The sequence below is a fragment of the Rhamphochromis sp. 'chilingali' genome (assembly GCF_963969265.1).
Source record: "Rhamphochromis sp. 'chilingali' genome assembly, chromosome: 9".
NCBI classification, from domain to species: domain Eukaryota; kingdom Metazoa; phylum Chordata; class Actinopteri; order Cichliformes; family Cichlidae; genus Rhamphochromis; species Rhamphochromis sp. 'chilingali'.
Window position 1 is genome coordinate 21,263,958 of NC_137936.1, and position 15,192 is coordinate 21,279,149.

A 15,192-nucleotide genomic window follows, 5' to 3' on the forward strand; every position below is an offset into this window, starting at 1 on the left:
AGTAGTCTCTACGGGGACAGTATTTATGGTCACACTGGAAAAAATTGGAAATTAGCAACGTTTTATCAGTGCATTTACACAATTACCGTGCTTATTTGATTGAGTAATAGTTATATGCACTAACATACTGGCGTCTTAAACAGCACAGTGTCCGCTTATATAAGGTAAGCTCAAGTTTACGTTTAAATGACGCGTCTTAGTTAGCCGAGTGTGTTAGCTTTGCTCTAAGATGAGTTAGCATTAGCTGCTGGGACGTTACACCTACACAGTATTAGATCGCTATCTCGCCCGAACAGAGCAGTCGGTTCTGCAAAAAAAGCCGCTGCTCTTCCAGCACAAGTCACAGATGGGTCTCAGCCCGTCCCACCTCTGCCGCTCATGGGCCGTGGAGGTTACCGCTGACCCTCGGGGGCTGAAAATGCGTTTGTTGTTGTGTAATTAGCTAGCACATTGGTCTGCTAACATAGCCGACAAACAGTAACATTTTTTGTGGATGCAGTAATGCAGCCCAACAATAAGCCGTCTGACGACAGGTGCTTGATGTTAATCTTTTAAAAGAAAAATGCATAACATCTTACAGAGGTAGCTGCAAGCTGTCGCCATCCCGGGCTTAGAAGCCTTTTGGAAAGAGGGGGAGGGGGTTCGGGGTTTTTCTCCCGTGTGAATGAATACTCGTATTAATTTCATCTATGGACCCGGAAGGTAATAAAACAAGAAATACGAAAGCTGAAAACGAAGTATATAAGAACTGAACCTAATTTCTGTCCTTCAGACAGACTGTAAACGCTAAACTTGTGAAGTTCTCCGGTATCAGACATCAGGTCTGCAGCCTTGACTTCACCTAGTGAACACGTTTTTTGTTTTTTTTGTTTCTTTTTTTATTTTTTGCAGAACTTAATAACAGCTTCATTATCATTGAACATGTACCGCGCTGTCCTCTAATTGTTGACGATCATTGTACGATTGAGTCTTTTAAAAACGTTTAATGTAGTTATGGCTTTTGGATAAAAGACGCACAAAACAAAATCAAACCTTTGTTTTTTATGTCCTGAAACGTCTGGGCTGCAGTTCAAACCGAATGTGTCAACAACGGGATGCCTTTTTTGTGATGCTCTGGGTTTTGTTTTTTTGTTTTTGTTTTTTTTAGTTGATGTTAAGTATAAACCTCTTTTAGAGAAGGGAGACCCTTTGGAAAGCTTTCCTCTCTACCGCTGTGCAGCTAACCACACACAGTCACAGTATAATGAAATTTATAAAAGTATAATGCATAATGAAAGGACACAAGTTTTGGGATGAGGCAAACTTATTGCAGGATTATTTAAAAGAATTCAGATTTCTGTCTTAGATTTTGAAACAGTTGAATGTGTCCTTTTTATGGCCTATTTCTCCTTTGAATAGTGTTTATTGCTCTATCATTGCAAGATTATGAGATGGAGAGAGGAACAAATCCAGGTTAAGTAAAGAGGAACCACAACTCAATGGCAAATAAGTTTTTTTACACTGTTTTAACAATATTTACTGTAAAAACATGTAAAGGTCTCTGTAAAATACATAGCTGCTCTTGGTTTGTAAATATATGTCTCAAAGTGCACAGCACTGTGAAAAAGTACTTTCCATCTTTCTGATTTTGTTTTTTTGCCCCATTCTTCTTTGTAGAATTGTTTTAATTCAGCACAGTGGAGGGTTTTTGATCATAAACAGCCTGTTTAAGGTGATACCAAAGCATATCGGTCTGCTTTAAAATAGTTTTTCACACAGGGCAGGTAGGTTTGGATAGCTTTCTTTCTTTAATAAAAGCATTTTGAATTTACTTTGGTTAATATATATATTTTTTGGATTATCTGAAACATGTATGCAAAAATCAGGAAGGGGATAAATACTTTTTCATGTCACTGTACATTCCACATGTTCTGGTTCCAACAATGCAGGGGATTTCTTTTTTCTTTTTTTGCTAACTTATCACCTTTGTTGTAATGTAAAGATTGGATGTGCCTCATTATTGCAGGGCTCCTGATGAAGGTGTGCAGGTAATACTTTGAGAGCCCCGTAAGACGCCATGTCTGAAGAGGCAATTTCAGAAAGTGACCTGGAGGCCAGCCTTAACAGTGAAGAGGAGTATTTAGAAAATGAGGAAGAGGAAGACAATGAAGACATGGAGGAAGATGAGGATGAAAATGATGGAGATGATGAAGACGACAGTGTTGGTATGTGACAAATTAACTTTGTGCTTTTACCTCTTAATATTCAGATTCATTTCAGGCATCAAATTCAGCAGTTTTGTTCTCTTAAGCCAAAGATCTGTAGCAAATATTAACTAGTATTCAACTTCATTACTGGCTGCTCCCTTGTTAGATCGACCTGCGAGTGCCCAGAGCCGGACAGAAACGGGTCAGGATGACAGGGACTCCACCTCAGCTACCTCCGGAGAGCCTTCTTCCGAGCCTCCATCTCAGCCTGCATCCCGCCCATCCTCCAGGGCCCCTTCCAGACCTGCCTCTCGTTCTCCAACAAGCCCAGAGAACTCGAGCAAGAGTGGGCCGCCTTCCAGCAAAACAAAGAAACAGAAAGCCTCTAAACTGAACAAATCCTCAAAGTCTCTGAAAGGCTCCAAACCTTCAAAGCCATCTAAGCCTGCACACATGAGGAAGAATATCAGGTACAATTATGTTTCTATGATTTCTAGGTATATTTCCTAATAAATCTTTGCTTGTGTGTAACCAGAAAGTTTTCTCTGTGCTTATAGAAAGCTGCTGAAAGAGGATCAGCTAGAGGCTGGAACCAAGGCTGCTCAGCAGGAAGAGATGGAGAGGCGGAAACGTCTGGAGCAGCAGAGGAAGGACTTTCCTACACCAGCTCCAGCTGTCCCTGACTCTCAACTAGGTGACTTTCTAAGACTGAATTGTAAACAGTATTTCAGTTTGGCAGCTTTCATAATACTCAGTTTCTAAGTTTCCCATTCCCTTTCCATCTTTCCAGCAGTGGAGACTGCTTCAATTTTAGGAGAAGTGTCTCACTTAGTCCCTGGTCTCCTGAGCAAGCAGGATGTGATCTGTCTGGACAGCAGTGGTGAAGAAGATGAAAAAGCGGAGCCAACGTTGCCCGGACTTCCCATTAGAGATGGTGAGATTGATGATAGTTCTGTGCAGTTGTAATTTCTTATTTCCAAGTTAATTTCGATGATACTAACCCAATGTTTACTTCACCAATGACTTCACAGATGTAATTGAGCTCAGTTCTGGGGACGAAGACGCCCTGCAGATAAGCAGTGAGTCGGCTGATGAAGATCCTGATGGTGCCCATGGGACAGAGGAGAGCAGTGGAGCACACATCAACGATGATCTGAACCTGCCTGATGTTCAAGGTCGAGTGCTGGTTAATATCAATCACCCTGCAGAGGAGAAAGACATTTTCCTGGCCCCACAGCTGGCCAGGGCTGTCAAACCTCATCAGGTATAGCTGCCATCTCATACAGCTCATATGCTTGCAGAGCATAAATCTTTGGTAACATTAAAAAAAAAAAATCATAGTCCAGCTTGTTTTATTGCTTAACCTTTTCTTTTCTTCATCTCTAAGATCGGGGGAATCCGGTTTCTCTATGATAACCTCATTGAGTCTCTGGAGCGCTATAATACCAGCAGTGGCTTTGGCTGCATCCTTGCTCACAGCATGGGGCTGGGCAAAACATTGCAAGTCATTTCCTTTATTGACATCCTGCTGAGGAACACTGAGGCCCACACTGTGCTTGCTATTGTCCCTGTGAGTAATCAGTGTATACGGGGTTTAAAAAAAAAAAAAAAAGTAGTTATGTAAGTTGCACATTAATGTTTCCTGAAATAACAGTTATGTTAGGATTAAAGTAACATTCCACATTTTTTGTTTCCTTCATACAAGGTGAACACACTTCAGAACTGGCTAACAGAGTTTAATCTCTGGCTCCCACCTCAAGAAGCCCTCCCCCCTGACACCAACTCCACATTCGTCACTGGCCGCACATTCAAAGTTCACATTCTCAATGATGAGCACAAGTATGTAACTTAGTGATTTGTGTGCACTGTGAAATATTTGAGCTGTTTAATCATGTTGACTATGTGACCTGCAGAACAACGCTGGCCAGGGCCAAGGTTGTGGAGGAGTGGTCTAGAGATGGAGGTGTGTTGCTCATGGGTTATGAAATGTACCGGCTGCTGTCCATGAAGAAGAGCTTTGTGATGGGCAAGAAGAGGAAATCAAAGAAGCCTGCCGGACCAATCATCATTGACCTGGATGAAGAAGACAGACAGCAAGAGCTCATGAAAAGTAAGTACAAGTATAAGGAGCCGTTGGAAACTATACAAACATCTATGTAGATGTTCCTTGTCACTCTAACACTGTTTGAGTCATTGAATTGGACCTTATGACCATGATCTGTTAATTGTACCCGCGGCTATACAAGGAGTCATATTGTACTACTTAATGTTACTTAGCACAAGTTCTCAGGTATCTGTGACTGTGCACAGCACCCATACAGTGAGTGAACGTGCCTTTCTACCCATGCTTGTTAACATTAGCTGATAACTTAGCACTCCCTCATCTTATCTAAATAAGTCACTTAAAGCTCAGAAAAAACTTATGGCAGCAGCGATAAAGCTAAAGCCGAGACTTCTAAACGAGCCAGTGACATGCTTCCATCTTTTGTATGCAGTTTACACTTTCATCTGTTTAATTTTCATCCTTTTTCTTCAGGTATTGAGAAGGCCATAGCACGGCCCGGCCCAGACGTAGTGATCTGTGATGAGGGCCATCGCATTAAGAACTACCACGCCAGCACATCCCAAGCTCTAAAGAACATCCGGTCCAGACGCAGGGTAGTTCTGACAGGTTACCCCTTGCAGAACAACCTTATCGAATACTGGTGCATGGTGGACTTTGTCAGACCTGACTTTTTAGGCACACGCCAGGAGTTCAGCAACATGTTTGAGCGTCCAATCCTAAATGGTCAGTGTGTGGACAGCACTCCTCAAGATGTTCGCTTGATGCGCTACCGTAGTCACGTGTTGCATAGCCTGTTGGAGGGCTTTGTCCAGCGGTAAGCTTTCAGTCAGGCTCAGAAATTGAACATTGTGAAAACGAAGCATACTAATATGGAAGTTGCTTACCTCACCACGTTCACGGGAGTGCTTTTTTTGTTTGCAGACGAGGTCACGATGTGTTGCGAGACCAGCTTCCCACGAAGGAGGAGCATGTGATCCTGGTACGGCTCTCCCCCATTCAGAGGGCACTCTATACAGAGTTTATGAAACGCTTTCGAGAAGCAGGGAACACAGGCTGGCTCGGCCTCAATCCACTCAAAGCTTTCTGTGTTTGCTGCAAGGTAAGACTATGGATTTTTTTTTTATTTATTTTTTTTACTAAAACCCCTGTTTACATTGGGGAGCTTTTTTTTTTTCTTCTTCTTCATCTTATCTGAGTTGCTAAGTCCTGTGTCGTCGTCATCATCATCATCATCATCATCTTCTCCATCTAGATCTGGAATCACCCAGACGTCCTCTATGAAGCCCTGCAGAAAGAGAATCAGGCCAACGAGCAGGACCTGGACCTCGATGACATCACTTCAGCTAGCAACCCTCGCTGCCCTGCACCCGGTGCTGGCCTCAAATCCAAAGTAGCAGACTCAAGCAACAGTAAAGTCAACAGCACTCTGCCACCACTCAATTCCTCTCAGGACAGAGCCAATCAAGTCATCACATATGAATGGGTATGTCACGAACATAGAGCTTGGCATGACATTTTTAGTGTCACTGTTTAACAAACACACAGTTTAAAATATGCCAGCAGCATGCCTAAAGGTTTGTTCTATACTTTAGGCAAAGGACATAATGTCCAACTATCAGACAGGAGTTCTGGAGAACTCTGCCAAGATGGTTCTGCTCTTCCATTTGATTGATGAGAGTGTGAGGAGAAGAGACAAGATTTTGGTCTTTAGGTAAGTCCTCTGCCCCATGCACAGGGCATTAAAGACAAATCCACCAATAAGAAGCTTATAGAAGACACTGACTGCAGTTTGCCTAATTAACCTCATTTTTCTAGGTTTTCTGCGTCTTTTCAGGTTACTTTAACAATTACCCCACATTCTGAACTTTCTTGAAAACAAACCAATTACTGGTCATAGCCATAAAAGTAAGCACACTTACTTTGCTTAGCCCTTACAATCTGTTTTTGCTGTATTTCCATTAGCCAAAGCTTGTCCACCTTGACGGTCATTGAAGACTTCTTATCAAAGAGACCCATGCCGCAGGGCATTGCCTGCACTGATGGCCAGAGCCAGAACTGGGTTCGCAACCTCAATTACTACAGTGAGTCATCCAATCTGTGCCCTCTGCAGAAAATGCGCTCTTCAACACTGAAACCTCAAAGTTGTGATTGCCTTTATTGATTTGGTGTCCCTGGCTGCAGTTTCTATAGTATTGGATTCCTCCACTCATTATATTCTTTTGTGGAGAAGACAATGTATTCTATAGGAATTTGATGAAAATGTTCCTAAACTCAGTATCTCTTCTTCACTTCACAAGTTAAAGTGTGTTCAGGTGTTTCACTGTAAAGAGATGCTATACCCCTGCTTTGTGTGTCTGCAGGACTGGATGGAAGTACATCTGCCTCAGAAAGGGAGCGGCTTATTAATCAGTTTAATGATCCAGAAAACAGCTCAACACGGGTCTTCCTGCTTTCTACCAGGTATAAATCTCTGCATTCGCTTCATTTTTTTCTCTCTCACCTTTTCTCATTAATTATTTATTTAACATTTATTTGTTATTCTTTTTTTGTGTATTTCAGAGCGGGCTGTTTGGGGGTAAATTTGATTGGCGCAAATCGCGTCGTCGTGTTTGATGCATCGTGGAACCCCTGTCACGATGCCCAGGCTGTGTGTAGGGTTTACCGATATGGTCAGAGAAAGCCCTGCCACATTTACCGCCTCGTCTGTGACTTTACCTTGGAGAAAAAGATCTACGACAGACAAGTCTCCAAACAGGGCATGTCGGGTAAGGGATTTCTTAATCTGAACAAGAGCTGTTAATCGTTACAGTGGACAGGTACTTCACTTGAGCCCTTATAAAAGCTCTGGTCTTGCCCCAGTTACACAGACCTAGAGACCAAGTAGCAACCATATACTGAAATGTGTGTTCCCTGACTGGTTGGAGTGTGCTTGTTGGTACTTGGTGTGAAATTGATCCCCAAAGCCAGAGTTACACAGGCCTAGAGACTGAGCAGTGATCTAGTGATAGCAACGGGTTACTGGCAGTTGCTACCAAGGCACTGGTTGCAACAAGGTGTATGGTGCTGCACCAAAAATTTTCTTGCCATTGCTTTGCTTTGTTGCTTTGTTACTAACATCGACTGGTATTTCTCAAATGCTGAAACTTTGTTTCTGTGCCTTTAAAGACCGTGTGGTTGATGACCTGAACCCAGTGCTTAACTTTACTCGTAAGGAGGTGGAGTCGCTGCTGCACTTCGTTGAGGAGGAGCCTGAAGCTGAGAAAATCCTTCTAGAATCCCTGGCAGTATATGAGCCAGTGATATCTCAAGCTTGTCAGCTTTATCCACGTCTCATCTCCAAGGTACTGTTGCAATAAAGTTGTTACTTATATTCCACAGACTCAAAAGCACCTCCTATTTCAAAGTACAGTAGGAGGTGTAGTTAGTGGAATGTTGTGCTATGATATATTAAAAGAAAACTGTCAAATTTTCAGATTTTGCTATTGCTTAACTCATTCACTGCCAGCCATTTTCAAATCAGGTAACTCCCCACTGCCAGGGTTTTTGAGCATTTTTACTCATTTTTGAAGAGCCACAGAAAACTGTGTGTTATGATCATATAAACGCTGAACCTACCAAAATGAAGAACAGACTCTCTTCTTACATCCAAAAAAAAAGCTTGTTTCTACCATTTTCCATTCTTTAGTAATCAGCTGTAGAAGAGAGGTGGGTTCCACCAAAAATGCCTGTTTTGACCAAAAAAAGGGAGAAAACGAGCTTTTTGTGAAAAATACATTTCAAGCAGAAAAGTGCCTTTGACACTAATATTTCTTGCTTTGTGACACCTCTAACATATAAAATAGTTTTTCACTTCTATAAAACAGAAATAACACTGAGAAAGTTTATGTTGTATCAAAACAATTTATTTACAAATATATGAAAAAATAAAATTCACTGACAAGCTGCCCGAGGTTGTATTCTGGCCCCTCCCATTGAAAAACTTAATTGACGTCTATAGACGTCAATGGCAGTGAATGAGTTAAGTAAGAATATTTAAAAAAAGAAAAGAAAAGGGGGGGGGGGGGAAAGCACCTCCTATTTCAAAGTACGGTAGGAGGTGTAGTTAGTGGAATGTTGTGCTATGATATATTAAAAGATAACTGTCAAATTTTCAGATTTTGCTATTGCTTAAGTAAGAATATTAAAAAAAAAAAAAAGAAAAGGGGGGGGGGAAAGCAGTGGTTCTTTTTCTTATAAGCTGACTGTAAGTCCAATAAAAGCTCCCAACAAGAATTAGTTGCCAGCCAGCTCTCCTGCTGAGTTACAGCTGAACCACTGAAGAGCAAAGTCTTAACTGTGCGGTGAATGAGTAAGCAAAAGAAAAATCCATCCATCCATTCATTTTCTTAACTTCTTTACCAGTTCAGTGTCATATGGGGTCTGAAACCCTATCCCAGCTGTCATAGGACGAGAGACAAGGTACACCCAGTTTATCGCTGGGCAAATACAAGTTGGGATAGACAACCATTCATGATCACATTCACACTTATGGCCAATTTAGATCACTAGTTGACCTAATAACTCCTGATACTGTGTAAGGAGGCCATTTTTAAAAAAACATGGTACTCAGAGAGTCCTGATTGACTGCCGAGCGTGTGTGGCATGTGAGAGAGCTGCCTCTTCATGAAATGCGGCATCGCTGATATTTGATTCAGTTTCAATTAATTTCAACAGCTACCTTTCCACCACGAGTCTCTGCTGGTGGACCGGAAAGAGTCGAAATTGACCAAAGCAGAGAAGAGAGCTGCTAAGAAGAGCTACGAGGATGAGAAACGAGCCTCTGTACCTTATTCCCGTCCATCATATGCCCCCTATTACCCAACCAGTGATTATCCGCTCACAAACATACCAGCATTTACCCAGCGTGGATGGTGAGTGCAAGTCTACAGTGTTTTGTTTTGCATTCATTGAATGTTAGTTTTTGATTTTCTTTTGAAGTCATTACTACACTAAGTATCTTGCATAATATAATTTAAAAAATCACTCCAGGTTCGGCAAAGTCTGAAAAAAATGGTAGCTTTGATTGCCTCTTTTTTTTTTTTTTTTTTAATTCTACCTGCGTTTCTCATCTCTTTCTAATGAATTTCCAAACTACAACCAGAGTGTGTGTGTGTGTGTGTGTGTGTGTGTGTGTGTGTGTGTGTGTGTGTGTGTGTGTGTGTGTGTGTGTGTGTGTGTGTGTTCGTGTTCAAGTTCATCTAATAAGTTCAGCCTTCATATTTGCAGGCGTCCCATGACACGGCCAGATGACAAGCCCGTGGCAAGTGTCAGGCCAATTCAGTCAACACCAATACCCATGATGCCTCGCCAGGTCGGCATGGGCATGGTTGGCTCTTCCGGCAGTCTCCCTGTCAACTTTCTCCAGAAAGCCGGTGTTTACGTGCAGAGGATTGTCACCACAACAGGTTATTATGATGTTTTTAATGTTTAAATCACAACAAATAAATAAATGATCAGATATTACATCCGCCATTTGTCTGGATTCACAGATATAGTGATCCCAGGAGCCAACAGCTCAACAGATGTTCAAGCTCGAATCAGCGCAGGAGAGAGCATCCATGTTATCAGAGGATCTAAAGGTTGGTTCAGTGCTGTGTTAAGAACTCTGTGCATACAAACACTCATTTAAACGTCTCTCTTCACTTACTCTTTTCTGCAAAGCAGGTACCTACATCAGAACAAACGATGGACGAATATTTGCCATTCGATCTGGAAAGATCAGTCGACCTGTAGCCGGGGGTTCTGCTGCTTCAAGAGGTAGGGGTTTTCCTCTTCATTCAGATGTTTTGTCTCATTCATAAGACAAGTATTTCTTATCTGATTAATCAGTGGAATAATCAGTAGAACACTTGATTTCTAAAATAATCGATAGCTGCAGTCTTACACTTAATCAAATTTAGATATTTCTCTTCCGGTCTGTAATGCTGTTTATCCATCCAAGTTGGGTACATCAGACACAAGGCCCAGGGAACAAGGCCAGAATTGACCTGGCAGGGACTCCAGTCTGGCCCACCTGATGTGATTGGAGCATCTAAAGGAGGGCATAAATATTGGACTTTTAACAGTATTGTTATATAGCATTTCCTACGGATAAAGACCTCCCACATGGCTATTCATGGCCTCCTGAGAACCGAGGAAACGACTAACTTTCAGTTGGCTGGTTCTCAGAAGGATAGTACACCAAAGTAATTGAATAATAAATAAATAAATAATTTTAGATGACAGTGAAAAACTGGAACTTTTCTATCTACAATAGAAAATGTAGTTTTGTTTTGCTTAGTTTTTTTTGTTTTTTTACAAAGTGTAGTTAATGTGCAGTTAAACTTCCTTAGTCTGATGGAAAAGGGAGTTTCTTTGGTCTTGCCGACTTAATATCAAAGTGGGTTGTATGTGGCCCTCGATGTAAAACAAGTTTGACATCCCTGATCCAAGTCATTTAGGTAAGACGGAGAGTATGTAGGACCTACTTTCTTTTTGGATGTATGTCTCTGATTCTTTGAGGACCACATTTCATCTTGTTCCATTATATTTAAGAGAAGTTGGACAAACTGGGGAACTGTAGAAAAAAAGGTGAATTTGATTTGAGGGTGAACTGTCCCATTAATCAGTGATCACATTTGTGCAATGCACTACATTAAGTTTTTTAACAAGATTTTCAACTTATAACTTTGTCATTTTCTTTTCAGGATTGACCTTTCAAAATTAAATTCCCCAAAGACGGGAACCCTGTATAAGACCCCTGACATGTCTGCATTTCTGTCTTCTCTACAGACACCCAGGGTTCGGGGATCCGACCAGTCAGTAATGGCTGTTCTTCCCCTGTGGATCAAAACCAACGTTCCCCCAACGACGAGCAGCGACCCTCTTCTCCCTTAGGCACGGAGATCCTCAGAGAGCTCAGCCATTACACCTCATCCACAGGCGACGCTGCTGCTGCTGCTGGAGCAGGGAACGATTTGGCGTCGCCGTCAGACATGTCATCTGTGCCGTCGGGAGATGGAAATGCTTCACAAAACTTTCAGGCCCGCGATCTCAGTAGGCTCGGTGACGACCTTCTGAGTTCATCTTTAGAGATGCGAGGCACCAAACGCAAGAGTACTGAAAGTCAGGGAAACGCACAAATGGGAGACAAATGTACTTCTGCTGCAGCTCATTTCCCTGCGCTTTCAGGTGGGCTCAGTTTTCCTCCAGTGGGTCTGAACTCATCCCTACTTGGGAACCTTGGTCACATGAGTCACCCACTTCTAATGGCTGGTAGTGGTGGATCATCATTCCTACAAACACCAGGACAAACACTGGCTGACCTACAGACCATATTTCCCTCTGCAGGCACAGACCTACTGAGACAACCTGCCACAGGGAACGGGCACCTTCCCACCCCCTCCTCTTCCTCTCTGTCCACTATTTTCTCCTCTGCCTCTACGACCATTCCTATGTCATCTACATCCTCAGCAACAACTTCTTCCTCCCTACCATCTGGTTCTCTGCCTCGGTACTTGATGAACCCCAACATGGCTGGCCTGCTTTCACCAAGGTTCCCCCTCACCTTCAGTCAGCCATTGCTCTCTGAGCCGAGGTTGTTCTCCACGCCTCTTCTCTCAGGGTCAGGGGGGTTTTCTGCACCCAACTCCAGCTCGGCTACATCCAGCTTCCTGTCCCACTTCAACAATCCCACTTCCAGCCTGTTGGGGGCAGCTCTGACCCAACCAGACAGACATCAAAGTACAGAGAACGGCGGTGACAGTTCAGATGATGATGTTATTGAGGTGACAGGACAGTAAGTCAGGAGTCTCAGAAAGTGCTGGCAAGGCAGTTACACACATACACACCTGTTTAACCTAAAGTACATTAGGAATGGGAATATTTAAATCTTTTATGCAACTAAATCAACGAAATTCTGTTGTACCCCCCAAAGTTGCGTGCTATTTTCTGAATTTGCTCTCAGAATGCAAATGAAGAGAAAAAAGTGCAACTTGATTAGATTGAAATGCATAAATAATAAAACGTCTCAGGAAGGATTTATGTTAATCCTGAACCTCTTAAATAGAACGAAGTTACCTGCTTTGACTTTATTTGGCAGTGTTTCACTTATGACCGAGCAAACAGTGGAACTGAATTCCCATTTCTAATGATGTCATTAAATGTCACACATCAGGACGCACACAAACAGCTCATACCTTATTGACTTTCCAGAGTCAAGAGTTACAAAATCCTCATGCTGACTGTCCCAAGTTGTTGAGCTGGAGCAGCAGAGCAGTGGGAACAGACCTTTGTCATACAGGGACCAGCCGAATCTTTCAGGGAGGCAAAACAGCCTCTTTGTGCTACGTTTTAAAGCAAGGCTATGCCTGCAGTTTTCTTTCCTCTGACTTCAAATGAAAGTGATTTGAAACTTTTTTTTTTTCATGGCCAGTTTCTTATTAAAAAGTGTAACAAAACTGGAACGCTACATGCCACAATAATGAGTAACACACAGTAGCTAATGGGTGGAGGGGATTGTGAAAATCCCCAATATATTGAGAGATGATTCTTCAAGGCTCACCTTTAACAACAGGAATTTTAGGCTTTCAAGCATATTTTAGTCTTTAGCAGTTTGATAGACATTGTAGCTCCCCTGTTAAAGGATATGTGTGATACTATAATTGAACATGTTGATACTTTGTAAATAAACAGTCATTATCATTGTTTATATTGCAAGTCAATACTGTGCAGTGTGTAGATTTTGGTCGTAAGGAAATGGTTTATTAATACGGTGACAGTCATCATGATAAACCCACCCTGAGGATGCTGGGGAAGCAAATTTCTGTTTAACTTTGTATTTTTTTTTCCCTTAAAATTAAAGTGAATGTACTATCATGCTAGCCTTTGATAACACAGGGGCAGGGACATGGATTTGGACTGTGTTCTTTCATTTTTAGCCTTAAATAGACACAAAGGGGTCTTCAGTCTTAGCATTTATCTTATTTTTTACAAATCCGTCCTACTGACATTTAGACCCTCGGCGCAAAACTCAAAATACAAATTTAAGGTAGATTTTGACTGGAAGCCAAAAGGAGCTCAAACCAAGGTTTAATGTTGCTAGCTTATTCGCAGAAGCCTGTCATTTCTCCTCCATTGCAGTTCTTACTGAAGTGTCCCCACCATTTAATTCACGACTACTCAGTGAGCTTACACAACATGTAATCTCAGCTGCAGTAACTGTATTAGGGTTTTTCTTTCTGAGAACAAACGTTACCTGAGCTATAGAAACCATTGCATTCATGCAGCCTGAGAGCATCAAAATGTCGCTAACGTAGCCACCAACCATCAAACTAGATGTAACTACCCTTTCGGTACAACCGCCTGTGACTGTGGCAGAACCGGGTCAGGTGATATGGTGGCCTTACAAAACTGACAGTGCCATAATGTGGTAGCTTTTCACCTCAGTGCAGTGCAGTGTAAGTAGCTTCTGTCAGTAGTGTCAGTCAGTGTAGATATGCAGTGCTTTAGGGAGTTTGGGTCTTCACTGTTCTCCGTAGCCTTGTGTGTCTGTGTTATCATGTCACCTTGAGCTAATTAGTTTTAGGAAAGTCGCTTTCCTATGTTGGTAAACTAGGCTAGATGCAGTGCTTATTAGCCTTTAGAGACACTGGATAACCTGAGACAACAGTTGAGTTACGTTATTCGTATGCGTTTTTTCCTGGGGATCTTCTCTCTCCCCTGTTGAGTGTTCTTTATTTGCTGCAGGCTTCCTCTGTCAGCTTGGATACTTTTTTTTCCTCCCCCTCCAGTTTTTCTTGAACACATCTTGGGAACTTGTGATTTGGTTTGTTTCCAATTTAAGGTAAAGCTAGCACTTTGTAAAAGGACCATATCCGCTTGTGAGCTGTACAAGGTACAAAATAACGACCCCGTGTCTTTGTTACGTCTTCTCAATCAGTTGGAAATGCTTTACATCTTTTGTTCTTTGGAATATTTCATTCATTTGCAAAAAAAAAAAAAATCTTTGGTGTTCACCTGGCAGTCGTGTCCCTCATTACACTCTAAATATCGGAAATGTATTTATTTATGATGGAAAATGTTGTTTTTGTAATTACATTTTTTACCTCTTTTTTTTTTTTCTCGATTTGTCCCATTAATGGCTGATCCAGTCAGATTTTCATACATGCAGCCTAAACCGAAGCAAAATATGACTGTGTTATCAATGTTATTTTAACAATAAAACACTCTTCTATCGCAGTGTCAATCATACACAAATACATTTATTTTAAAAGCCATGATGTATCCAAATGTGACAGTACAAACAATCAAATGACAGGATCATCAGTAACCTGAGAAGAGGTCAACGTTATGTCAGGTCAATATACAGTATATTATGGGCTTTTAATAATATTAGGTATTTGCTTATCTATAAATGAATGAAAACTTTAAAATTTTAAAAGACGGGGAAACACCCTTTAACTATATTGAGAGTGCGGATTTTGCAGAGGGCACCCTGCACCTTCCATGTTTGGAACACCACAAACACCAGTTGATCCAAAGAGAGCATAAACAAGTAAATAAATGGTGTGTGTATATATTCATACATGTATATACACACATATCATTCTTTAAAATCCCTTATTGAATAAGTACTAGCTCCAACATTCCACCCTTTGCAAGCTTGAGATCTATGTTTGTTGGTTTAAAACTGCAACATTTTCTACTTAACACAAAAACTTTGATCGTTAAGTTAAAGCTAACATGAAGCAGCAGAAACTAAACAAGCCAGACAGCAGCTTTGGTAGCATCTACCCCAAAATTAGAGGCCAACTGGTGTCAGGTTTTTTTAAAGAACAATACAAATGCTGATAGTTGATATAAAAATCTAATATCCAATAAATGTGCCAATATTTCATTTTCTTTCAACATTTAACGTTGATG

General features: G+C 41.5%; 1 protein-coding gene across 4 annotated transcripts; it reads left to right on the forward strand.

Moving 5' to 3' along the window:
• Positions 1 to 10: 10 nt before the first annotated feature.
• rad54l2 (RAD54 like 2) lies at positions 11 to 14,515 on the forward strand. 4 transcript variants are annotated; one of them, XM_080892520.1, is made up of 22 exons: positions 11 to 164; positions 2,006 to 2,204; positions 2,353 to 2,656; positions 2,744 to 2,880; positions 2,977 to 3,120; positions 3,218 to 3,450; positions 3,574 to 3,756; positions 3,892 to 4,025; positions 4,100 to 4,296; positions 4,723 to 5,065; positions 5,173 to 5,350; positions 5,504 to 5,734; positions 5,844 to 5,962; positions 6,214 to 6,332; positions 6,612 to 6,711; positions 6,811 to 7,016; positions 7,417 to 7,592; positions 8,965 to 9,161; positions 9,517 to 9,695; positions 9,780 to 9,869; positions 9,952 to 10,047; positions 11,062 to 14,515. In XM_080892520.1, the coding sequence occupies exons 2-22, from the start codon at positions 2,057 to 2,059 to the stop codon at positions 12,069 to 12,071; spliced, it is 4,524 nt and encodes a 1,507-aa protein (XP_080748646.1). In that variant the 5' UTR covers positions 11 to 164; positions 2,006 to 2,056; the 3' UTR covers positions 12,072 to 14,515. The 4 variants fall into 4 exon arrangements, with proteins under 4 accessions (XP_080748646.1, XP_080748647.1, XP_080748648.1 ...); XM_080892521.1 differs by having other exon boundaries at positions 9,955 to 10,047; XM_080892522.1 differs by having other exon boundaries at positions 2,980 to 3,120.
• The last annotated feature ends 677 nt before the right edge of the window (positions 14,516 to 15,192 follow it).